Source organism: Epargyreus clarus, unplaced genomic scaffold (assembly GCF_041222505.1).
Source record: "Epargyreus clarus isolate Ecla_fem2 unplaced genomic scaffold, WU_Ecla_fem_2.2 ptg000005l, whole genome shotgun sequence".
NCBI classification, from domain to species: Eukaryota; Metazoa; Arthropoda; class Insecta; order Lepidoptera; family Hesperiidae; genus Epargyreus; species Epargyreus clarus.
The window spans coordinates 14302581-14325373 of record NW_027332213.1 but is presented as its reverse complement, the minus strand read 5'-3'; the positions used below and the strand labels follow the sequence as shown (position 1 = coordinate 14325373).

Sequence of the window (22793 nt, the reverse complement as noted above, 5' to 3'; positions counted from 1 at the left end):
TTTCTCTCCTAGTTCTGGGTGCTTATATTTGTCTTCGTGTGTGTTTATGGCACTTACGACACAAGAAAAAATCTGTTGAGGGACTATGAGTGTAGAAGAGTGTGTAATTTGGCAATACTAGCAGGTAATGTAATAAAATGACTCCTGTAAACTATTCAAAATATATAAATATTTTTTTTTCATCACGTGCAATTATAGGCTATGGGAAAAATAAAAGGTCCCCGTCGAGGTGACTTTCAGAGCTGGTTTCATTGGAACTATTTTTTACTACAGAAAGACCTATAATGTTTTTGACTCACAACTGTCACTATCAATCATCTTCCACTTAAGCCGCTTAACATAGAGCAAAAAATAGAGTAGGTAGAGCTCGTTTTATTTCAATCTTACCTGCCAAAGCGACAGTGCCAATCCCGACAAAGGAAGCTCCGAAGGCGACCATTTTGTCTCGGTGCCTCATGTTATTGAACTCTCCCAAATAGGTGTAGACTACTGATGACGGGCAGGATACGCTAAAATTCAAATAAAGTAGATATTTCTTGTGGCTAACCTTTCGTAAGAATAAGCGAATGGAGGTGTACAGAATACAGTGTGAATATTTGAAGATCACCCAAAGGCTATAGAAAAATGAAAGGAGTTACGAGGCCCATTTTTAATTAAGAATAAAATCGCATTATAAGATTAAATAAAAAAATATTTTTTATTAGCGAAATTAAGTTGAAGGAATAGTTTTTTTTTTTTAATGAAACGATGCAGTTTTAGTTTTTATCAAAAATCGACCTCTTTTATCATTTTCGCTAATTAAATAGTTAAGGATTTTGCAATCCACGCATGCAATTAACGTAAAAGATGACTGGCAAAGTGTACTAATATTAATTTGTAGTAAGAAATAAGAAGAAATACTTACAATAGTGAGGCAAGGAACTGCAGGACAGCGAAAGATATAATCTCCGGTGCAAAGCTGGCAAGAGCTGACAGGATGGAAGCGACCAACATTGAGAACAACATGGTTGGTCTACGACCCCTGGTGTCAGCCAGCCAGCCCCAGAAGTACGACATTAGGATGATTGCTGGAAAGATACGATCATATGAAATTCATTAATGGTTTAAGATCCTAATATAGGTTAAACTTTTCACTGATTTGGTTAATAGACAATCTATCTTGTGGTTCGACTCCGGCGGCACCACCGCCACACCTATTTCTACCTAATAAAAGCAGTGTTAGGCGCTGCTGTGTTCCGTTTTGAAGGGTGTGGTAAGGGAGACATACTTTTCCGAGGCGTACCAACTTAGTCCTCAGGGGTAGCGGCGCGTCTGTGGCCGACCTCAGGTAGGAATATCTAATCCTATCTGGGGTTGATTACAGATGTCCGTGGGCGGCAGTGGCCACTTACCATCAGGTGGACTGCATGCTCGTCTGCTACTCCTATACTATAAAAAAAAGACAAAATACATACTAATGGATGGTATGTAGCCTATACAATATGCGAACGTTACATTGACTATTTTTTCCTGTCACAATCCTTGGGTAGGGCAACCTGTTTATTTGTTTATACCTAAATTATGTAGGACTGCACTGTACAGGAACGAAATAATTTTAACACTTTAAATTAATAACTTATTAAATGTATTATATAGAAATTACAATTAATCTTATAGTAAAGCTACAATCTAGCTCAATGTGAGAAGTTAGAATGTGTACTTAATATCTAGGCAATATTCGATTTCGCGGCTGCCGTGGGAAAGCGAAGCGTCCCACGTTAACGCTGCGTTGGCAGATCTGCGTTCGCGGCCTGATAGCGCGCGATATAATGGTATGCGATGCGATATAGGATGTTACACCTAGGTATTTATTTATTTGTTTATACCTTTATTTGTTTATACCTAGGTATAAACAAATAAAGAGTTGTGACGGTGAAATTAGTGTTGAAACACAGATGATATCAGTTCATACAAAGATAGAACTCTTTGTGATTCGATTTTTTTGTTTTTTCAGTATAGCGATTCAATGTAGCGCTGCTGTTTTATTAGGGAGTATTTTAAGGAGCTGCAATTTGAAGGATGTTTATCATCGCAATTTTCATCGATTTTCTTTCTTATTTTAAAATTGCTTGCAGTTTAGATGGTCTACATTAAGAGTTTTTTTATAATATAGCAGATGAGTATGCAGTCCATCCAATGGTAAGTGACTACCGTCGCCCATGAACGTCTGTAATCAAACCCAAATAGGATTAGATATTTCTTCCTGATGTCGGCCACTGATGCGCCGCCATCCTGATGAGGACTAAGTTGGAACGCCTATGAAAAATATGTCTCCCTTACGACACCCGTCAAACTAGAACATAGCCGCGCTTAACTCTACTGTTATTAGGCAGAAATAGGTGAAGCGGTGGTGCCGCCGGAGTCGAGCCACAAAGGGTTCTACCACCTTCAAATTCACATTCTATGCTATTACTTGAATTTATTAGGAAATATATGATACATTGAATCCCAAGCTCTCGTTGTCTTAAATCAAACTTCTTATTCTAGTTACCATAACTTACCCAAGAACGGTATTGCCGCAAGCCAGCCCTTCTGTTGTGTGGTAAGTTGCAGGTCGCACTGCGCGGAAGGCAGCACGTACCCCATGGCCAGGTTCTGCATGATCACCCCCATGAGAATCAGCCCACTCAGCAGCATGTGCAGGATATTGTAGATTCCGAACCCTGGAAGACATTATTGATGTAACGACGAGATATTATTACGGAATGAAATTAAAACTAAATAAATGTTGGTTTTACGTTTGAGGGAAAGGTAACAATAGCTTATCTGCGTTGGCTTTTTTTTATAGATTAACCTAACGATTAGGCAGACGTGCTACCTGATGGAAAGTAGTCAACGCCGCCTATGGACATTTGCAACAACAGAGGAGTCACCAATGCATCGCCGGCTTTGTATGAGAGCTCTTTTTGCACCTTTTTTGAAGACCCCATGTCATAGCCCTCCGGGAATACCTCAGGACGAAGCTCATTCCACATCTTACACGTCCGCGGCAAGAACGTCCGTGCAGTGGCCTAATTCAGGTATGTAGCCTAACTCTTTTCATCTGAGTTTCTGAGTCTTTTTCCATCAATATGTGAAACAGCGGAGTATTTTCCATGTCTCCACGAGTTATGGAAAAACGGCCGCATGGAGATATAGAAAGGGTTTCAATCATTTAGTATTGATGGCAATACTATAAAAAAAACTGGTCTACCAATTAGCATTTGACCAGGACGATGGGTTTTGTAACCTTTCTCTCTTAGTGACTCGTGTTTATTGTGACAATAATGTGTTGAGAATAACGAGCCGATACTCTAGAATATGAAACAGAATATAATAATAATTTACATAGCGCAAAAACCAGTATTACCAGTATAGCGAAAAAATGCGCAAGGTTTGTTTAATCCCACAATAAAATAAGATCGATGGTACATCAGGTTCCTTTTTAATTGTTCTATTATTACCATGGACCCTGTTGCTAAAATCACAATGCTTGAACGTTAAATTGGTCATATCTGCTGTATTTTTCATCTTTTCTACTGCAGAATACACTTCTCTCGAATATATTGCGTTGCTAGTCATTAATATACGATTAGCGTCATTAATATACGATATATATAAATTACGTAAATATTATTCCTACATGCACAAATAAGCGAATCTCTAGCAAACATGGTGTGACGGAGATGCTATCTTATTTTGTAGCATCTATATCGTGGGATTTCCCCAAGCATAATATTATAATTACATGTGATGCATAATTCTAAAGCCAACAATCGTCATATTGTCTGCGGATTACTCTGTTGGCAACAACAATATTTAATATTGCCTGCGGATTACTCTGTTGTCTACACAACAATTTACTGTGTAAACTATAAGTAATGTTAAATGAAGATTATGTAATTTAGATTTAACGAGCATGTCGTTAGGCGATTAGGTTTTATTACTTTATTAAATAACAACGTGTGGTAGATAACCACCCGCAATGATAATAACCGCAGTGTGGTCATATTGTTTGTCAGATTTACCGCACACGCTCAGGTATAGAAAAATTACGATTGTTATTAGCTAACCGATGTTATTTTTTTGTCATGCAGTCGATCTAAATTTAAGTGGTTACTTCTGCATAATATATGAACCTTGGTACCTCGGAAGGTAATTAAAGAAAAAAATCGCCCAACAAATATAAAAAAACATATATACGGTCGGTAACCTCCTTTTTTGAAGTCGGTTAAAAGTAGGAGGTCTATTTAAAGTCAATAAAAGCCATGTTGCTACCCACGAGGGTTACATTGAAATGTGTTTGCTATAAAATTCATATTTATGTTGCCTTCAAAACAAATAAATAGCAGTATTAATACCTGTTAAAAATAATCGATATATCCAATGGTTTTTAAGAACGAAATTCGACAATTTCTTTTAGAAAATAGCTTACGCATTAGAACTACTACATGGACATTTTTGAGAGTTAAAGACTCGCTCTTCTAAGTATCATAATAATATGTCAGTATTCATGATCCTTTCTTATGTTTTTCTTTATACGTTGGCGACTTATGATAATTAATACTGACGTAATAGAGTCACAATAAGCACTTACGTTGACTGACGCATGGCTACACAAACAATTCGATTCACCCATTTTACGTAATTAAGAATATTGATTGAAGTATATCTTTATCTTGTGATTGGAATTCTTAGTATTTCAAAAAACTTACTCACTCACGAACTATTTGTTTGTATAATTAATTTTGTAGAATATGATACAGGGTCTTTGCTAGTTTTAATAAGTAAGTTTTAGTTTTAATTAGTTTTAATAATTAATTTAATAATTAATTCAAAATAAAAGTTTAATAAAAAAATCTAAGCACATAGTTATAGGGATTTGAATTATATTTTTTAACAGCGAATTATAATTATTGTCTAAACCACAGGCCTGTATCTAACAAATACGGGTCAACAGGGTCCAAACTTAGACTGGTTTAGTTGTATTAAAACTTTCGAAGTTGTAGACTTTCAAAGTTATGATTTGTTTTAAGAAATTCTAATTATGGTTGTTTGTAAATCAATGTAGGTACACAATTCTTTATATAACAAGCACCTTTAATAATTAATACCTGATTCTAATATTATTTCATTAAGAGCAAGTTATATACATGAAATTTAAAGTAAGAAAATAAATAAAACTATAAACAAAAAATATATATTTACAATATTGTTTAATAATATATTCAATATAAGTAAAATATTATCTTCGACTGCAATAAAATAAAATACTTAAATCAAATTATTATGTTATTATATCATTATTAATAACCTATGAACCGCGAAAACGTGCATAAACACGCCACAAAGAAATACTGATTCATATTGCGAATACTGCGATCGATAATGAGTAATCGAGCTAAGATAGGCACGGGTCAGGCTTTATCAAATGTTTGAATGCTCAGCTGGGGATAATTAGTTTATTTTTTGTGAAAGTACCAAATAAGCACCAATTCACACTGATTTTAGTTGTTTGTCCAGCCTATCTTATTATGTTGTTGCATATACGAGTATCATAATCACCCTCGCATTTATGGTATATGGTTAACAAAGTGCATAGACCTTATTTAAACAAAGGCGACGACAGATAAGAGCGGACTCTTCTACCACAGGTTTATATAAACTTACCAGGAGAGTCCCGAAATCTTGTAATCTAACATACTTGTTTAAATAAAGTTTTTTTTGTTGATTTTTGATTTATCCCTTGGACATTGTCAACGGGATGTCTCCAGTATGTATTGCGTTCTTGTGCGTAACTCATGCGTAAATATAGCTTTGTTAAGGGAGGTAGGGGTCCAAAATAATGGCGTAGCATGGGTTCAAAATTTGTCGGCGAAAAAATTCGAATCCCTTTTATTATGAACCCATAGTTGCATTACATTCTTCAGGCAGAACCGAACAGAGCATACACTGGCAGAATAAGCAGTAAAGATGCGAAATCTTAAAAATATTTTTCAAGATATATTATCACATAAAATTTTATTATGAGCCTAAATCGCACGGCTTATCTTTTAGCGTCTAATGTTTTTATAGATAGTTTGTTAAAGGTAAGCAAAAATCAGACAGCTGATTATCTCATCGAGAATAGTAACATATGGTAAGGTGGTAACGTAATCGTAGTAACGCTTTTGCGAGCGATCTCAGATAGATCTCCTATTTCATCTGGGGTCGATTATAGAGATTTATAGGCATTGCTCCTTATTGAAAATAGTTTTGACGAAGATTAAATAGAAACTTTAGATGTTTTTGCATGAAATATGTACGTAAACTATGTAACGCTGTTTTTGATCTTTGCAGCGTTGCACGCCCATCGTCCACATACAAATATTTAAAAAAAATCTATTTACTTTTGTCATAGATTAGTAAAGATTACTCACTCCTAACAAGAAAATGTACCCAGTTTTGACAATTGAAATAGTTGCGTAAAAAAGTTTTGCCACGTCTCCGTGCTAAAATGTCCCTAAAATATTTCAAATAATAATTTATTTATTATGTAAATTTTGCAGTATTAGTTGTTTATTCGTATTTTTTCTCTAAAAATGTTTTTATTTGTCAAGAAGTCAAAAAAAGAACTTACTCATAAGCCTTTTGTGGCTTCATTCAATTGCAAGGCGGCGAAGTATCTTTACTAATCTATGACTTTTGTCATGATTGTCATAATTGCAACATTTAATTTAACTTTCCTTGTTCGTATGTAGTGACGTTCAAATCTTGTAATTGTATTTTGAATCAATTGAGTTGAAATTATTTAAAACAATATTTGTTTTGTATTGAACTGTTTCTTTGTGCAAATCAATAATCAAGCTACAGACACTGTTTACAAGCACATCGGCTTAATAGAGCATAATTAGGCAGATATATGTGCGAGATAAATAGGTCCCTTGTGTAAATATTGACTGATTGATGCTATGACAGGCATTCACCTCAATCTCAATCCCGTAAATATTAAACAAATTATATACCTATTGACATCTTGAAGACCAAGACAAGTGGGGTTAGGAGTGTTGTTATAAAAGTAAGAGAAAAACGATGCGAAACGTTACATTTTATGGGTTCTGAAAATTTTAAAGATAAAGAAAGCTTACTTAAATATGCGAAAAATGTAATTAAATACTAATGTAGGTAATAGTTTTGTGATTGACACGGAGAAACATACGCGCATACGTATAAGCGCTATGCGGAATAAAATGATACGGTAAATGCTTCGATCACTAATTTCTTATTAGTGATCGAAGGGTAAATGGCTTCTGCTTCTCTTCACGACATCTGTAATCTACCTCAGATAAGAGGAGATTGTATGTAATTAGGCAGAAATAGTTGTGGCGGTAGTGCTGCCGGAGTCGAATCACAGAGGGTAGAAGGTAGTAGAGACTGTTGACTCTGAGGGAATAAGACGGGATAAGAGAGATCATGACAAATTTCAGAGAAATGTTGCCAAATTGCCTTCGATAAGACTCATAATAATTTTGTATTGCAATTTCAGATGAGCAAGGAAGTACCTAAATAGTTTATTTATAAGTAGTTCGATTGTTATCATGATGTTCTCGTTACGCAATTGAAAACAATTGATCCAGTGGTTTGGTTCCGACTATTGTCCTCATTACAAGCAATAATTTAATTGAGATAATAATTATTATAATTGGCTGAATTCTAGTATTTCTAGTATTAGAGTCGCCTGTTTATTGAGTTTGTTTTTTAGGATGATAACAGCATCTTAGGACACCGAGAGATTTCAATATTATGTCTTTTTATTAAGTTACTTTTGGTAATCGAAGCTATTATTCTAATTGTTATAAGAATGCGATATATTATATAAGGTATATAATATAAGGTAATATATTTTTGCAGGTGGTAGAACCCATTGTGGTTCGACTCCGGCGGCACCTCCGCCACACCTATTTCTGCCTCATAACAGCAGTGTTAGGCGCTGCTGTGTTCCGGTTTGAAGGATGTTGTACGGGAGACAGACTTTTCCGAGGCGTTCCAGCTTAGTCCTCAGGGGTAGCGGCGCATCTGTGGCCGACCTCAGGTAGGAATATCTAATCCTATCTGGGATTTATTACAGATGTCTATGAGCGGCAGTAGCCACTTACCATCAGGTGGACTGCATGCTCGTCTGCTACTCCTATATTATAAAAAAAAAGATACTGACCTACGTCAACAGATGGAGAAGTAGGATGATAATTATAAGTATGATATAGTAATATATTAATTGTAAAGTTTGTAAAGGTCAAATACATTGAAAAATATAGTAATAAACCCGACGGGGAGAAAAGTGTCATTCACGACCTATTACTAATCGGTAATTTATTTAAATTATGTTTTGATAAAATTCCCGTACGTAAAACGGGTTGTTTAAGCCAGAAAGACGGAAGATATATAAGGAAAGGGGGAGATATTTGCAGTTTGTTTATAATTGCTTAATTACGCTGTTGCCAACCAGTGTTGAGTCGAAGAGGGCCTTCTCAGCAGCTGGCTACATTGTAAGGGATATTAGATGCCGGTTGGCAGATAGTACACTTGATACACTTTGTTTTTTAAGAAGTTATTTTCAAAATCACCCATAACTACTTTTTAATCTTTAACTATTCTAAATCTTGTTTGGAGCAGTGATAGCCTAGTGGTTAAGAAACTCGGCCTCTCGATAGAGAGATCCGAGGTTAAAATCTCAGGCACGCACCTCTCACGCACAGGCACCTCTGATTTTTCAAAGTTATGTGCGTATTAGAAATTAATTATCACTTGCTTAAACGGTGAAGGAAAACATCGTGAGGAATCCTGCATACCAGAGAGATTATAAAAAAAAACCTCAAAGGTATGTGAAGTCTACTTGGCCAGCGCGGTGGACAATGGCCTAATCCCTCTCATTCTGAGAGGAGACCCGTGCCCCGTAGTGAGACAATAATGGGTTGTTGAAGATGATGATGATGATAGTTAAATTAAGGGATAAAGGCTTTTGTTTCCAATAATATTTCGTTTTATTTAACCTCACTATAACCAACAAGCAGTTTTCATCTTTACAATGATGTGATTTTTTTAACTAAACGAGATCTCGAAAATCTCGGGATCCCGCGGGATTGTGATTTCAAATCCCGCGGGATCTCTCGGGACTTTACGATCTCGAGTCGGGATTGCATTCACTAATCGGTAAACATCACAGTATGTACATACATAAAATGTAATGTGAATAAAATAAAAGCTAAACAAATGGAAATTTTCTATTGAGACACCTTATATCCGTACCACGCGTGAATATGTTGATATGTCGATCTACTGTTAATATATTTATGTACATTATTTTGTTTTAGTCATAATAAACATTAGGATTGTTTAATAATTTTAATTTATAGGGTCAACAAGTAAGTTAACGGGTCTTAATTACCGTACATACACAACTTGTCAAAATTTAAAATAACCCTCTCACCAAAGAGTACAAATGGCTGCAATGAACATTGTGCATTTTCAACTTTTAACTTATTCACGCGTGGTACGGATAATAATATTTCATCACTCTGTGGTATTTCATAAAGTCTAGCACTGATACTACTAGATACATTTATTTTATTTTTATATTTTTTAATCTAATTTATTTGCTTTACCTCGTTAAAAATTGTTAAATAAAAATTACACATATACATCGCTTTCAACCCATTGTTTCGAAATAGGGTCATGGTCTCCCATGCCCCTAAGATAAGATAGAGTTTAATAACTTGCGTAACGATTGATAGCAATTATAATTATGTCACAACAATAATATTATTGTACGAAAATATTTTTCTTAATTTTAAGAGTCTTACTGGATATACTACTTTTAGCATCAGCGATTGAAGATTTAAGCCCGTTATTAATAAATATATTATATTAAAGACACTTCGCCGCCTTGAAATTGAATGAAGCCACAAAAGGCTTATTAGTAAGTTCTTTTTTTGAATTCTTGACAAATAAAAACATTTTTAGAGAAAATTTACGAATAAATAACTAATACTGCGTAATTTACATAATAAATAAATATTTATTTAAAATATTTTAGGGACATTTTAGCACGGAGACGTGGCAAAACTTTTTTACGCAACTATTTCAATTCTCAAAACTGGTTACATTTTCTTGTTAGGAGTGCCGAGTGAGTAATCTTTACCTACTAATCTATGCTTTCAATGATCAACATTTGACAATTTTATGTGACGTTAGCTGCTTTTCGGAAGCTAGACGCAGCGATCAAATGTTACATTTGCACACTTTTTTGCGCCGATCGTAGATACTTTTGAAGGCCCGACGTACCACCTGAACTCCAATTGTTTATTATATACTCAACGGATACATAATTTATTTTCCTTGTGTTCTTTATGAAGTTCTTTATTAAAAAATACGATACCTACAGTAATATTGCATGCATGTCACTAAAATGTTTATCACTTATGACTTACGGACAGATCGACAGAACAAACTCTAATGTACTTTTTGATATACCTTCAGGAAATGTAAATAATAATGGTAATACAAACCAAAATCTAAACATCTAAAATATTTAAAAGAAAATGAATGTTATAATCCTCACCTGTAAGCATCATGGCTTCGTCGAGTGTTGCAGCTGATATTTCTTTCCCGCCCTTTTCGACTTTCCCGTTTGCGGCCATTTTGGTTTAACTGAAAAAGGCAAAGAATAATGCTATTACACATCCAATATATTGTGTAAGATTTTTAAATGTTTAATTATCCGAAATATTTTATAATTGTGGTAATAATTAAGTATTTCCTACTTATGTAATATATTTTTTTTCGTCTATATAAAAAAGAAGGCTGAATATTCTTATTTATACAGCTGAGCAAACACGCAATAATTCTATCTACTATTGTTAGCCAATGTATAAATGATAAAATATTTAGGAAACATATAGTAAGGAAATAAATAGGTATAAGTAGGTATAGGTATAAGTTTATTATAAGTGAGAACATAAAAATGCAAATATGCCTATTTTTAACCGCCATTAAAAGAGAATTCTGTATTCTACCAATTACATATTCTATTCCATTTGAAAGACGTTATTCTTAGTTTACAAGAAGCGAGTTGTATGATTCAGTTTATGTCGCACTAAATTCGTTTAAATAATACAGATAAAAAACAAAACCTGTACTTGTTGTGAATGCATTTTTTTGCTCTGAATGTGAATATTGGAACAACTGGTAGGTGTTTCGAAAAAACTTGATTGCGTTTATTATGAATTGTAGATCCAATTTAATTTTGATTTATTTTTTGTAGTTCAGTCAATTTAGGATACTTATTATATGGGTACATAGACCTGACATTTGGTAAGCATTTAAGTTATAAAAGATTTATAATGAAAATTGTCTGTTCCTTGTTCTTTATAAAGAGTATGCCATCAAAAACATAACTTGTAAAAAAGCCAAGTCTCAAAACTTAATTCTTCTACCGTAAAAAGTTGTGAGATCCATTCATTAAGACATTTGTGCATTTAATTCATTATACACAAGTTTAAATTATTGGAAATAAATGGTAGGGCTTCTCTGATGTCCCTGTAGTACCGGGACCAGAATAGGGCTACGGTATCCCCTGCCTGTCGTAAGAGGCGACTAAAAGGGGCTCAAACCGTTCAGCAAGCGACCCCGGGTAGGACAGCGTTTTGTGTGGTCGCATATCGCCGTAATCACCAGGGGATGTGAGAGGAGCGTAAATTGCTCCCCCAGGGCAGAGCCCGATAGAAGGGCATCGCGTTAGGAGGACTCCGGTTGTGTTCCGTTGGAGATTCCGGAGTTCTCCACCAAACGCTGGACACGGCCACCGGGGGGGTTTAACACGGCGTCACTCCCCCATGGGAGGAAACATTGAGGAAACCTTCAAAAGGTACCCGGCGCCATCGCCGGGTACCTTTTGAAGGTTTCCTCTTCGTCATCAAAAAGGGGCTTCTCTGATAGGTGTTGGTGGTTCTATGGTTTAATAAGACGAGTATACTTATAGGTATAAAGAGCTCCAACGTAGTCCACAAGCGCGTTAACCCATATGTGGTTGAATTATTTAGGGTTAATTACTAAAGTCTATGGGTCACAGTGACTACATTTTATAAAAAAGACGATAGCATTTAATTTTTAATTACTGAGAATTGAGGGTGCACATAAATTAATATTTTATCTCCATCCGTTTTTTACAAGATTTGCTTCAGCGTAACTTGGTGTAGCGCCTCTTATTTTTCATCAACCTATCCAATGTTTTAGCTACTAAAAATCGGTCTTTGACAATTGCTTCACACTGAACATTATCAAATTTCGATATTTGGTAGGGAAAACTTGAATAGATTGATTATTAATTACGGGCGAATCTCATAAAGCAGCAATATGCCTACAATTTTCTGCAAACTTTCGTAAGAGACGGCGTCGCTCGTTTTTGTATCACCTTAAACTAATTAATAAATAGTCGGTGACCGATCCATTTTTTACCGAGAAGTCCAGAAACAGAACCTTGAATAAACAGGTGACATTTTTTGTAAAAACAAACTTATGAGTAATGTGTTTTGTTAATCTTATTCTTAGTACATACATAAATATAAATAAGGATGTATTTAAAAAAATAAAAATCGTCGACTGTGATAACGATTTTCAAACAGCTGAACAGTTTTTAAAATCATAAAATACTTTCGGTCAAGAAGACACCTTTCCACAAAAAATACGCGACGAATATAATACCTATTTCCTTTGAAAATCGGTTAAAAAAGTAACTCCAAATTAAATTACATTCAGATACACATGTAAAACTTATAACATCCCTCTTTTTGCATTAAGAACGAACAAATTACTTTACGTTGTCGGAAACCAACCCATACGAAATTGTTTAGAAATAACCCTTCCTTGGTAGTCGGCTAAAAATTGAGATGAGCGAATCTCGAATGTGTCGAATTCCATTTATTTTTGACCCAACTAGTACCATTAAGCCGTTTTATTGCCTCTCACCGAATATTAAGTAAGTTACAGGTTATCGTAATATATTCTAATATTAGTCAAGTAGGCTTGAAACTCCATTGGGTTTTTATAAATATAAGTATGTGTAAGAGTAGTTTGAAGGTGGTAGAACCCTTTGTGGTTCGACTCCGGCGGTACCACCGCCACACCTATTTCTGCCGTATAACAGCAGTGTTAGGCGCTGCTGTGTTCCGGTTTGAAGGGTGTGGTAAGGGAGACAGACTTTTCCGAGGCGTTCCAGCTTAGTCCTCAGGGGTAGCGGCGCCGATCTGTGGCCGACCTCAGGTAGGAATATCTAATCTGGTAAGTGGCTACTGGGCGGCAGTAGCCACTTACCATAAGGTGGACTGCATGCGGGACTGCTACTCCTATACTATAAAAAAAACAATATAAGTAGTAAATGAGTATGTACCCACATGATGTTAAATGTCAACTCGTCCATGTACATATCTATAACCAACTCCAGATAGTTTAGAGTCCCAATGAGATCGGCTACAGTAATGCGTTGTTACCCTTGAGGACTAAATTCCTTCCTTCGGTCGTTCGCTCACAGCTGAGCATCGTGACCCGCCTCGGTCTTTTAGGACTAAATAGGACTAAATTAGACGAATCGTATCTATAAATGTGTCTTTTTTATACACCCTTCAACCGAGAATACAGCAGCGTTTAACACTTCTTATTAGGTAGAAGCTATGTGACGGTGGCTCGAATTACAACATTTCTACCACCTGAGTAAACGCCCAGTAACACGATAATTTATTCGCTTAGTTCTAAGTACCTACTTGAAATCGTGAATGGAAAGATTTTTATATTTTAAAAGATTATAAGGATCTTCTTTGATCTGATACTGAATGCTAATCCCGATAAGTAATCAAATTCACTTTGATCTTCCTATCTGCATGTTGCTAAGGATGATCATTACTCTTATCATATCGATGACAACATGTTTGTCTAGTAATTTCATTTTATTTAAGTGCTTTCTTTTGATAAAACAATACAACACTTATACAACAATTATAAGTTGACAGGTCTCATCGTGGTTTAAGGGTGTTTTCGCTATAAAGCGGTGTTATGCCCGCGTGTGCCCCCGCTTATGCCCGCACGTACCCGCGCTTGTGCCCGCGTGTACCCGCGCATGTGCCTGCGTGTACCCGCGCTTGAGCCCGCGTGTACCCGCGCTTGTGCCTGCTTGTGCCCGCGTGTTCCCGCGTGTGCCCGCGTGTGGATTTGGTTATCATACGCGCAGTTGGCAACTTATTATTTCATATTTTTCTGGATTACAAGATTTTCTTCTTGGCGGCGGCCCATTCATGCATACGCGTTACGCATGACATACCAAAGCTCTAACTTTCCTGGCACTACTGTCACGGATCTTGCAGTAAAGCAGCAGTGTAGTGCAATAAAGTTGAAGGGTGTGGATGCGTATAAATGAGACACCCCATATTAGTTCTTAGGGAGATAATGCATCTACGATCAGATCTGCCCTATGAGACTTTAGTGCCAGATATCCGTGGATAACCGATACCGTGTCAACCTAATACCAGATGAACTACAATAAGCGATCTCTATTTATCTATCACAAAAGATTCAATGCATTGAAATATAGTACTAGTATAAATTTGCGATCTATTTCTTTATCACAAAAGATTCAATGCACTGAAATATATCACAAAACTAAACTCAGCATATTTCAAGACTTTTATCCTCAAGCGTAAATATGTACATATATTTATTTTTTAGATCCTAATCAAAGGTTGTCTGTCTCGTACAGATCACAGCGGCGATAACACTGGATCTTGATTATGTTAATTGCAATTATAATTATAGTTTTCTGATTTTTGTTGCACGGTTTTATTGTATCATACTTGATGGCGAACTGTTATAAGAAATCATAGTTTTGGGTAACAAAGAAAATCCGGACGAGTTATTTTTTCACCGACCTATTTTACAAAAAGAAATACAAAGAAATACAAGTAACTTTATTATTGTGACTTAGTGCACCCCTAACTGCTGCCCGATATCAGCTACTATCATAGATTAAAATATAATATAGCTACTAGTTACGATATATTCTGTACATCTTGTGTGGTAAGGGAGATACATTTCAAATTCAGTTCAAAAGGGAGAGTTCAAAGGTGTTCAAATTTACTCCTCAGTATCTTCTGTGGCTGACCTCAACCAGGACTGTAATCCTATCTAGAGTGACTCACGTTAAAGGCGACAATTACAATTTACCCTCATGTACACTATATGATACTTCTGAATTAAACAACCTTTTTGATTTCTGAAATTCAATTCAAGAATTTTCGTAACCTCGTAGATATATGTAAAAATAGCATAGCTACAATATATACCTATATGCTATTTATATGTGTATCAGCGGAAGGCTCATCCATTGTCATCGATAAGGTAATACTAAAATAATTCGTATTCAAAATACTTAGTCACTAGGATCATAATCCAACTGCGCCTCCCTACCTCAAACAACACTTCCAGTTTCTACACTTGTCCCATGACCGATCTCTCCGTTCTACAGAAAATCTTGCTCTCTATACGCCTTCTCACTCAACTTCCTTTTATAAAAAATCCTTCACTGTTTCAGCTATCCGTCTTTGGAACTCCCTCCCAGTATCTATTCGTAACTCCCAGTCCCTATACTCCTTCAAAAAACTAGTCAAATCTCATTACCTTCAACTCTAACTTTATTCCTTCTCTAAAGTTGTGCTCTTGCTATTAATCATACTTTGTTTCTAAATTTAATTATTAGCTTCTTTCCCTTTTACTTATTTATTCTTCTCCTACTGCTATCCCTTATCTTACACTTTATTTTACATATTATTAGTTAACATTTTAATAATTTTGCACCCTACCTTTTATTGTATTTCATACTTTCTTTAACTCCTCATCCTAAGGTTGTCTGGAAGAAATCGCTGTTTTAGCGATAAGACCGCCTTTTGTGTCGTCCTAAATTGTATGTTTTCATTTTATGTTCTATTTCATTTTATGGTACAATAAAGAGTATTATTATTATTATTATCATAAAAAGCTTTACGATTGATCAAATTCACAATGATATGTATTTTTCCGCTGTTTATGAAATCCTAGAATGTTCGGATATCCAAGTTAAGCCTGATTAAATTGTTAGGATGAAATCTTAAGGGGCATATAAAGGATTATGATTAGGATGAACTTGAATTCACATTAGTTTCAATGACGTATGGTAACTAACATTGTGACACGAGAATTTTATATATAAGATAACAAATATGTACAATGAAATAAAAATAGCTATACAATGTAAATAGAAACAGGAAATCCAAAAGTTGGGTATATCTACACTGGAAACTACAGGGAAAGTATTATAAGGTTATCAAGGACGTGTATATGAAGGAAGAGTTTCTCAAACTTAGAGCTCCTCATTTTAAGTCAACGGAAAACCCCCTAAAACATGCTATACATAGAACAAAATATAATATTTAACTTTTTAAAAAAGAAATACAGTAATGAAGAGCAATAAACATGTATTATTACCATTATTAATGTTATGGGTGGGTTACTATTATTGTTCATTGTTGTTTTCGCAAATTAAGCCGATTTTAATAACATAATATTTGCTCAATAACAGCAGTGATAAACGCTGCTGTCAACGTTCAGCGACTCAGTCACAGCGACTGTGGCCGACCTCAGATAGGAATATCTAATCCTATCTGGGGTTGATTACAGATGTCCATGGGCGGCAGTGGCCACTTTATCAGGTAGACTGCATGCTCGTCTACTACTCCTATATTATAAAAAAGATCTAAAACTAAAGCTTTGATTTGGTTGACCGCTATTTAGCCGCTATTATCAAATGTAACTGGCATATACGAACAATATTGGCAATATTACGAGCTGGCATATCGCAAGATGTTCGCGCCTTCTAATTTGAGAAACCCTGCCTTAAGGAAAGTCCTAAAGTTAAGTTACTTACTTTATCTTACAGGGAAAGACCGCTTTATTTATACATAGCTATATCTGAAGTCATTTGTTGCTCCCTTCTTATTTACATACCTTTTTTTTAAAGAGGGGGAACCTTCAATAGGTTCCCGGTGACGTGAGAGCGACAGGGGGTTATGTGGGATTCTTACCGCCCTACAACCCTAAATATCCAATATCAGAAATTATTCATCAAAGTAATTTATACTAAAATCTTTATCATGAAAATATAACGCCTCAAAACCTCCGAAATCTATGTCCATGGCAACCTAGCTTCAATCTTATAATACATAACATCATATACCGTAATCTTTATTATGAGTTAGTAATAAAGTTTTATCATTATTAATTAATTTATGATTATGCACTGATCTCATTTTTTATTTTTCATCTTTTTTTTATTGTTTAACCTAACGATTAGGCAGACGTGCTACCTGATGGAAAGTAGTCAACACCGCCTATGGATATTTGCGACACCAAAGGAGTCGCCAATGCATCGCCGGCTTTGTATGAGAGGTCTTTTTGCACCTTTTTTGAAGAGCCCCATGTCGTAGCGCTCCGGGAATACCTCAGGAGGATTTACTTTCTATCTATATTATAAAAGTAACAATAAGCATGGCAATAGCTCTCGATGGATATCTACCCCTGAGGACATGTTGAAACGCATCAAACAAGTATCTCCCTTACCACTCCCTTCACAACAACAGTGTTTCCTCGTCAGCCTATTTCTGTCCCACTACTGGATACAAGGCTTCTCTCAGAAAGTGAGGAATTTCAGGTCATAGTTCACCATGCTGGCCAAGTGCGAATTGGTAGACACAAAACACAACTTTAAGAACATTTCTAGGAATTCTCAAGCGTGCAAATTTTTTTCGCGATATTTTTATTTACCGTTTAAGGAAGTTATAATTAATTTCTTATGTAATACACTCATTTTGAAAAATCAGTGCGGGTCTGGAACACGCTTAGAGACCACCCGATTTATTGGTCTAGTTTCTAACCACAAACTATCACTGCTTCATCATCAACCCATAACTGTCCCACTGCTGGGCACGGGTCTCCTCTCAGAATGAGAAGGATTAGGCCATAGTCCACCGCGCTGGCCAAGTGCGTATTGGTAGACTTCACATACCTTTAAGATTTTTTTTTTATATATCTCTCAGGTATGCAGGTTTCCTCACGATGTTTTCCTTCACCGTTTAAGCATCACTGCTTACGTTGATATTATAAGGCGATCGTAATATTTTTGACTTTTAAACATGCTTCATCATGTTGATTTAGCAAATTTGATCTCTTTACGCACTTTTCGCTCATCTGTATGCAAATCCTAAGTTTGTTCAAGTGAAAAATATGGACGTATGTGTAGTCAAGGCTGTTAAGACTGAAATTAAATAAATGATGCAGAATTTTTGCGATAGGATTTAAGTAATTTTGTGATTATTACCCTCAAGTCAAATGTCAATCAAATATCAGATGTTGAAATAATTTATTTTATTTATATTAAAAATGTTTTTGTAATTTTATTTTTCTTCACGCACGTTGAAGAGAATATATTGTATGTACACAGATGTGCAAAATGGTTTAAAAAAAATACGTATTGAAATACAAAATGTCAATATTTTTAAAGGGCTTTGTAAGGAACGTGGTGTCTACACCAGAGATACTTTCTTAAGAGTTCCTTAAGAATTTTAAGACTATCGACGTCTACGTCAATAGTCTTAAAACTCTGCCATACGAAGGCCATATAAATAATACATAATATGGAACTTTTGATACATTTTATAAACTGAGAAGCACCATTCCATGGGTATGAAATTCCAGATAGGATTGGAGTTTGGTTGAAGTCAGCCATAGACTTTTTGCTGGCCTGAAAGACTAAGTCAGAAGCCCTTGTGTGCAGAGACACAGGAGAGGGTCAGGTTTACCCCAGACTAAGTCAGAAGCCCTTGTTTGTGGGGACAAGGGAGCGTAAGGTAGAGCGTTTACCACAATTTTCTTATCAGAACACTGGAGCTGGCGTTGTTTTTTTTTTAATTATTTCATATGCTATAAAATCTGTTCTGGAAAGAATATTATATTTTATATGATTTATAAATATATTTTTTGTGAATAGATACTAAGATCTTCTATTTTATTTATATGATTATGCGAATTTATGTGCATAACTGAGTAAATGAAAAAATGTTTAGTAAAAAGAAAGACAAATACTACGTTCGAGCTTTAGCATTTTTTTGTACGAATTTTTGTTTATAATCATACGAAATTTACAGTAGAATATTGTGTTCAAAATAAATTAAAACAATATAATTTTAGCGACCAACAAGATGGGAATTCCATACGTCAACTTTTTGTTTTCATGAAAAAGTGTTTAATATATTTATGTATGAATATCTTCCTTATAACAGCAATAATGTTTGCTTTTCCGTATTCTTGTGTAAAACTAAGATAGATAGGTTCTAGAGAGGCATTCCATCTTAGTTATCTGGGTGTCGTGGTATTTATGATCGAAATATGTGAGCTTGGTTAGTCACTTTGCGATCCAGACTAAATAACAACATTGGATGATACAGGATGGACTGTGTAACTAATTTCAAAAACAAACAAAAATAAAAGATGCAGCAGATTTCATTAGACAATGAAAAACTCGGGTTCGAATACAAGCATTTTTGGAGTATTTATTAGTATTAAAATTAATTATCGCATAGAAAAAAACTCAGAAGGTTCCCTCTCTGTTAGTTTTACGATAAAATATTTTATTGCCACCTCTACAATATTTTTAATAATTATTATAAATGCTATATTATTATAGTAATTAATTATCGTATAAAAAAATCATACTCAGAAGGTTCCCTCTCTGTTAGTTTTACGATAAAATAGTTTATTGCCACCTCTACAATATTTTTAATAATTATTATAAATGCTATATTATTATAGTAATTAATTATCGTATAGAAAAATCATACTCAGAAGGTTCCCTCTCTGTTAGTTTTACGATAAAATAGTTTATTGCCACCTCTACAATATTTTTAATAATTATCATAAATGCTATATAGTAATAACAATACGTAAATGGTAAAGATCTTTAAAAATATAAATGATAATATAGCATTAAAATGTGTCTGTACGGTACAGGCCATGCTACACAAATTTACATATTGAATGTCAATTAATAATTAAGATTGTGACGATAAATATAAATTACTGGCTATAATTATTATATTATGTATGATACGACAACGATGGTATTGTATGCCTAATATTTTTAATGTATTTAATTTTTTGAGTTTTTTATTATATATTTTTTTTCTATTCTATACTAACCTTTGAACTTTCCAAATGCAGTATTGTTTGCATAAATAAAATAATCGCGCTGTTTACGTATTTGGCCGACAGGTGGCGGTGTACTGTACGCGGCGGCCGAATTACAAATCGGTACTGATCCGCTTCCGTCGAGCCAAGTCATTATATCTGAGGAATTATATCACCGTTAAAGCAAAATATAGTTAACGTTGATATCTCTTTGTTAAGCGCGATAACACGCCGCGGGAGTCGGGTCGGGGTTATGTTGGCTGTAAAGTGATGTTACGTTGTTGCGATGCCGAAAATATCCTTTTATAATCATATTTATTTATGTTATCTGTGACCCGCGTTCTCTGGGGTGAAAATAGATAAAGACGAAATTTACTCAATATTTTTTTTTAATTATTAATTACGCTGTAATACCTCGGCAAGTTTCATTATGTAGTTATTAGTATTATTTCATTTCTGCGCAAATTATAAAATGAAGTATTTGCGTTTTAAAATAAATATAAGTTCATGATAGTTCTTGTTCGCACCATAGATTAGTAAAGATACTTCGCCGCCTTGAAATTGAATGAAGCTGCAAATGGCTTATTATAGTAAGTTCTTTTTTTGAATTCTTGACAAATAAAAACATTTTTAGAGAAAATTTACGAATAAATAACTAATAATGCGTAATTTTCATAATAATTAAATAATTTATAATAATAATTTCAAATATTTTAGGGACATTTTAGCACGGAGACGTGGCAAAATTTTTTTACGCAACTGTTTCAATTCTCAAAACTGGGTACATTTTCTTGTTAGGAGTGAGTAATCTTTACTAATCTATGGTTCGCACAAACGATAATAATTAAAATTATTTTTTAAAATAATAAGAGGTTGCGTTATGCAAATGATGATAATATGATGTAAATGCTGCGGGGCATAGATAATTAACTTCAGGTCAATAAAAAAATATCAATAACATTAATGGTGTAATTTTAGTTTATTATTATGAAACCCGAATTCATTGTTGGGTTGTTAACCTACGTTTGTTTTAAGTAATTTATCTGCGACGTCTTTATCGCATATTTTCTGCGATCCTTTGATTAAAACCCGGTGTTATTTAAACTTACAGCTCCGAACCCCTATAAACCCCCTGAAACCCTATAAGTACCCCTATAAAAACTTGGTGTGAGGAGAAAGCTTTCTTTCTTTCTTGCCGTAGATTGAGTCGATTTACGAAACAATTTTCCTTTCATCTAGTTCCTTTCACACATGCATTACAATGAAGTACGGGACACTTGCCAAAGGCGTTCTAACTTAGTCCCCAGGCAGAGCAAAACATATGCGACCGACCTCGAGTCGGTCTAGTCCTTTTGGGGGTACAAAACAGGTGTCCATGGTTGGTCACACAACATTAGGCGGATTATGTGATCTTTTTCTATTCTCATAGTATACAAATGTGCTCGTTTGCTACTCTTATAGTATAAAAATGCGCCAATGAGTAGTTCATCATCATCAACCCATTACTGTCCAACTGCTGGGCACGGGTCTGCTCTCAGAATGAGAAGGATTAGGCCTTAGTCCACCGCGCTGGCCAAGTGCGTATTGGTAAACTTCACATACCTATGATTTTTTTTTTAAGATTTCTCAGGTATCCAGGTTTCCTCACGATGTTTTCCTTCACCGTTTTAGCAAGTGCCAATTAATTTCTAATACGCATTTAAATTCGAAAAACCAGGTGTGCCTGGGATTTGAACCTCGGACCCCTCGATCAAGAGGCCGAGTTTTTTAACCACTAGGCTATCACTGCTATGTTTGAGTAGTTGCCGTTACGTAAATCGTGTATCCCCTATGATTACCTACGCTAGCTCAGAGCGTATTCCACTTTGAGAAATCCTGCTCTTATCAATTGAGTAAATCGATTACGATGTACAAAATAGTTTAAATTTTACGTATATTGTACAAATTTAAATGCAGAAACTCTGTTATACAGCAAACTTTATTATTATATTTTTTTCAAGCTTTACACGGCTTGACAAACCAAGGTTTTATTAAGGGTGTCTCATGAAAAAAACAGATAATATATCATTTCTGTACATTTATTTTTAAAAGGTAAAGGGCATTTTTACAGTTTACTACTTACGTACATTTTGAAAACTAAGTTTAGTGCCTAGTTCATAGATTACTACAGATTACTCCCTCCTAACAGGAAAATGTACCCAGTTTTGAGAATTGAAATAGTTGCGTAAAAAAGTTTTGCCACGTCTCCGTGCTAAAATGTCCCTAAAATATTTGAAATAATTATTTATTTATTATGTAAATTACGCAGTATTAGTTATTTATTCGTAAATTTTCTCTAAAAATGTTTTTATTTGTCAAGAATTAAAAAAAAAACTTACTAATAAGCCGTTTGTGGCTTCATTCAATTTCAAGGCGGCGAAGTATCTTTATTAATCTATGGCCTAGTTCAATACTTAGTTTTTCAGCGAATAAAATTGCAT

The 22793-nt window shown here is 34.8% G+C and overlaps 1 protein-coding gene across 1 annotated transcript in view; it reads right to left on the bottom strand.

Annotated features, from left to right (window-relative positions):
* The window catches only part of LOC140742378 (putative transporter SVOPL), a 32385-nt gene extending 11942 nt beyond the window's left edge, over window positions 1-20443 (bottom strand). The window contains exons 1-5 of the mRNA XM_073073304.1: window positions 20326-20443; window positions 10616-10704; window positions 2541-2702; window positions 905-1067; window positions 388-509 (exon numbers count right to left, since the gene is read on the bottom strand). Of these exons, the coding sequence (XP_072929405.1) occupies window positions 388-509; window positions 905-1067; window positions 2541-2702; window positions 10616-10694 (526 nt within the window). The 5' untranslated portion in view covers window positions 10695-10704; window positions 20326-20443. The remainder of the gene's footprint in view (window positions 1-387; window positions 510-904; window positions 1068-2540; window positions 2703-10615; window positions 10705-20325) is intronic.
* Between the last annotated feature and the right edge of the window lie 2350 nt (window positions 20444-22793).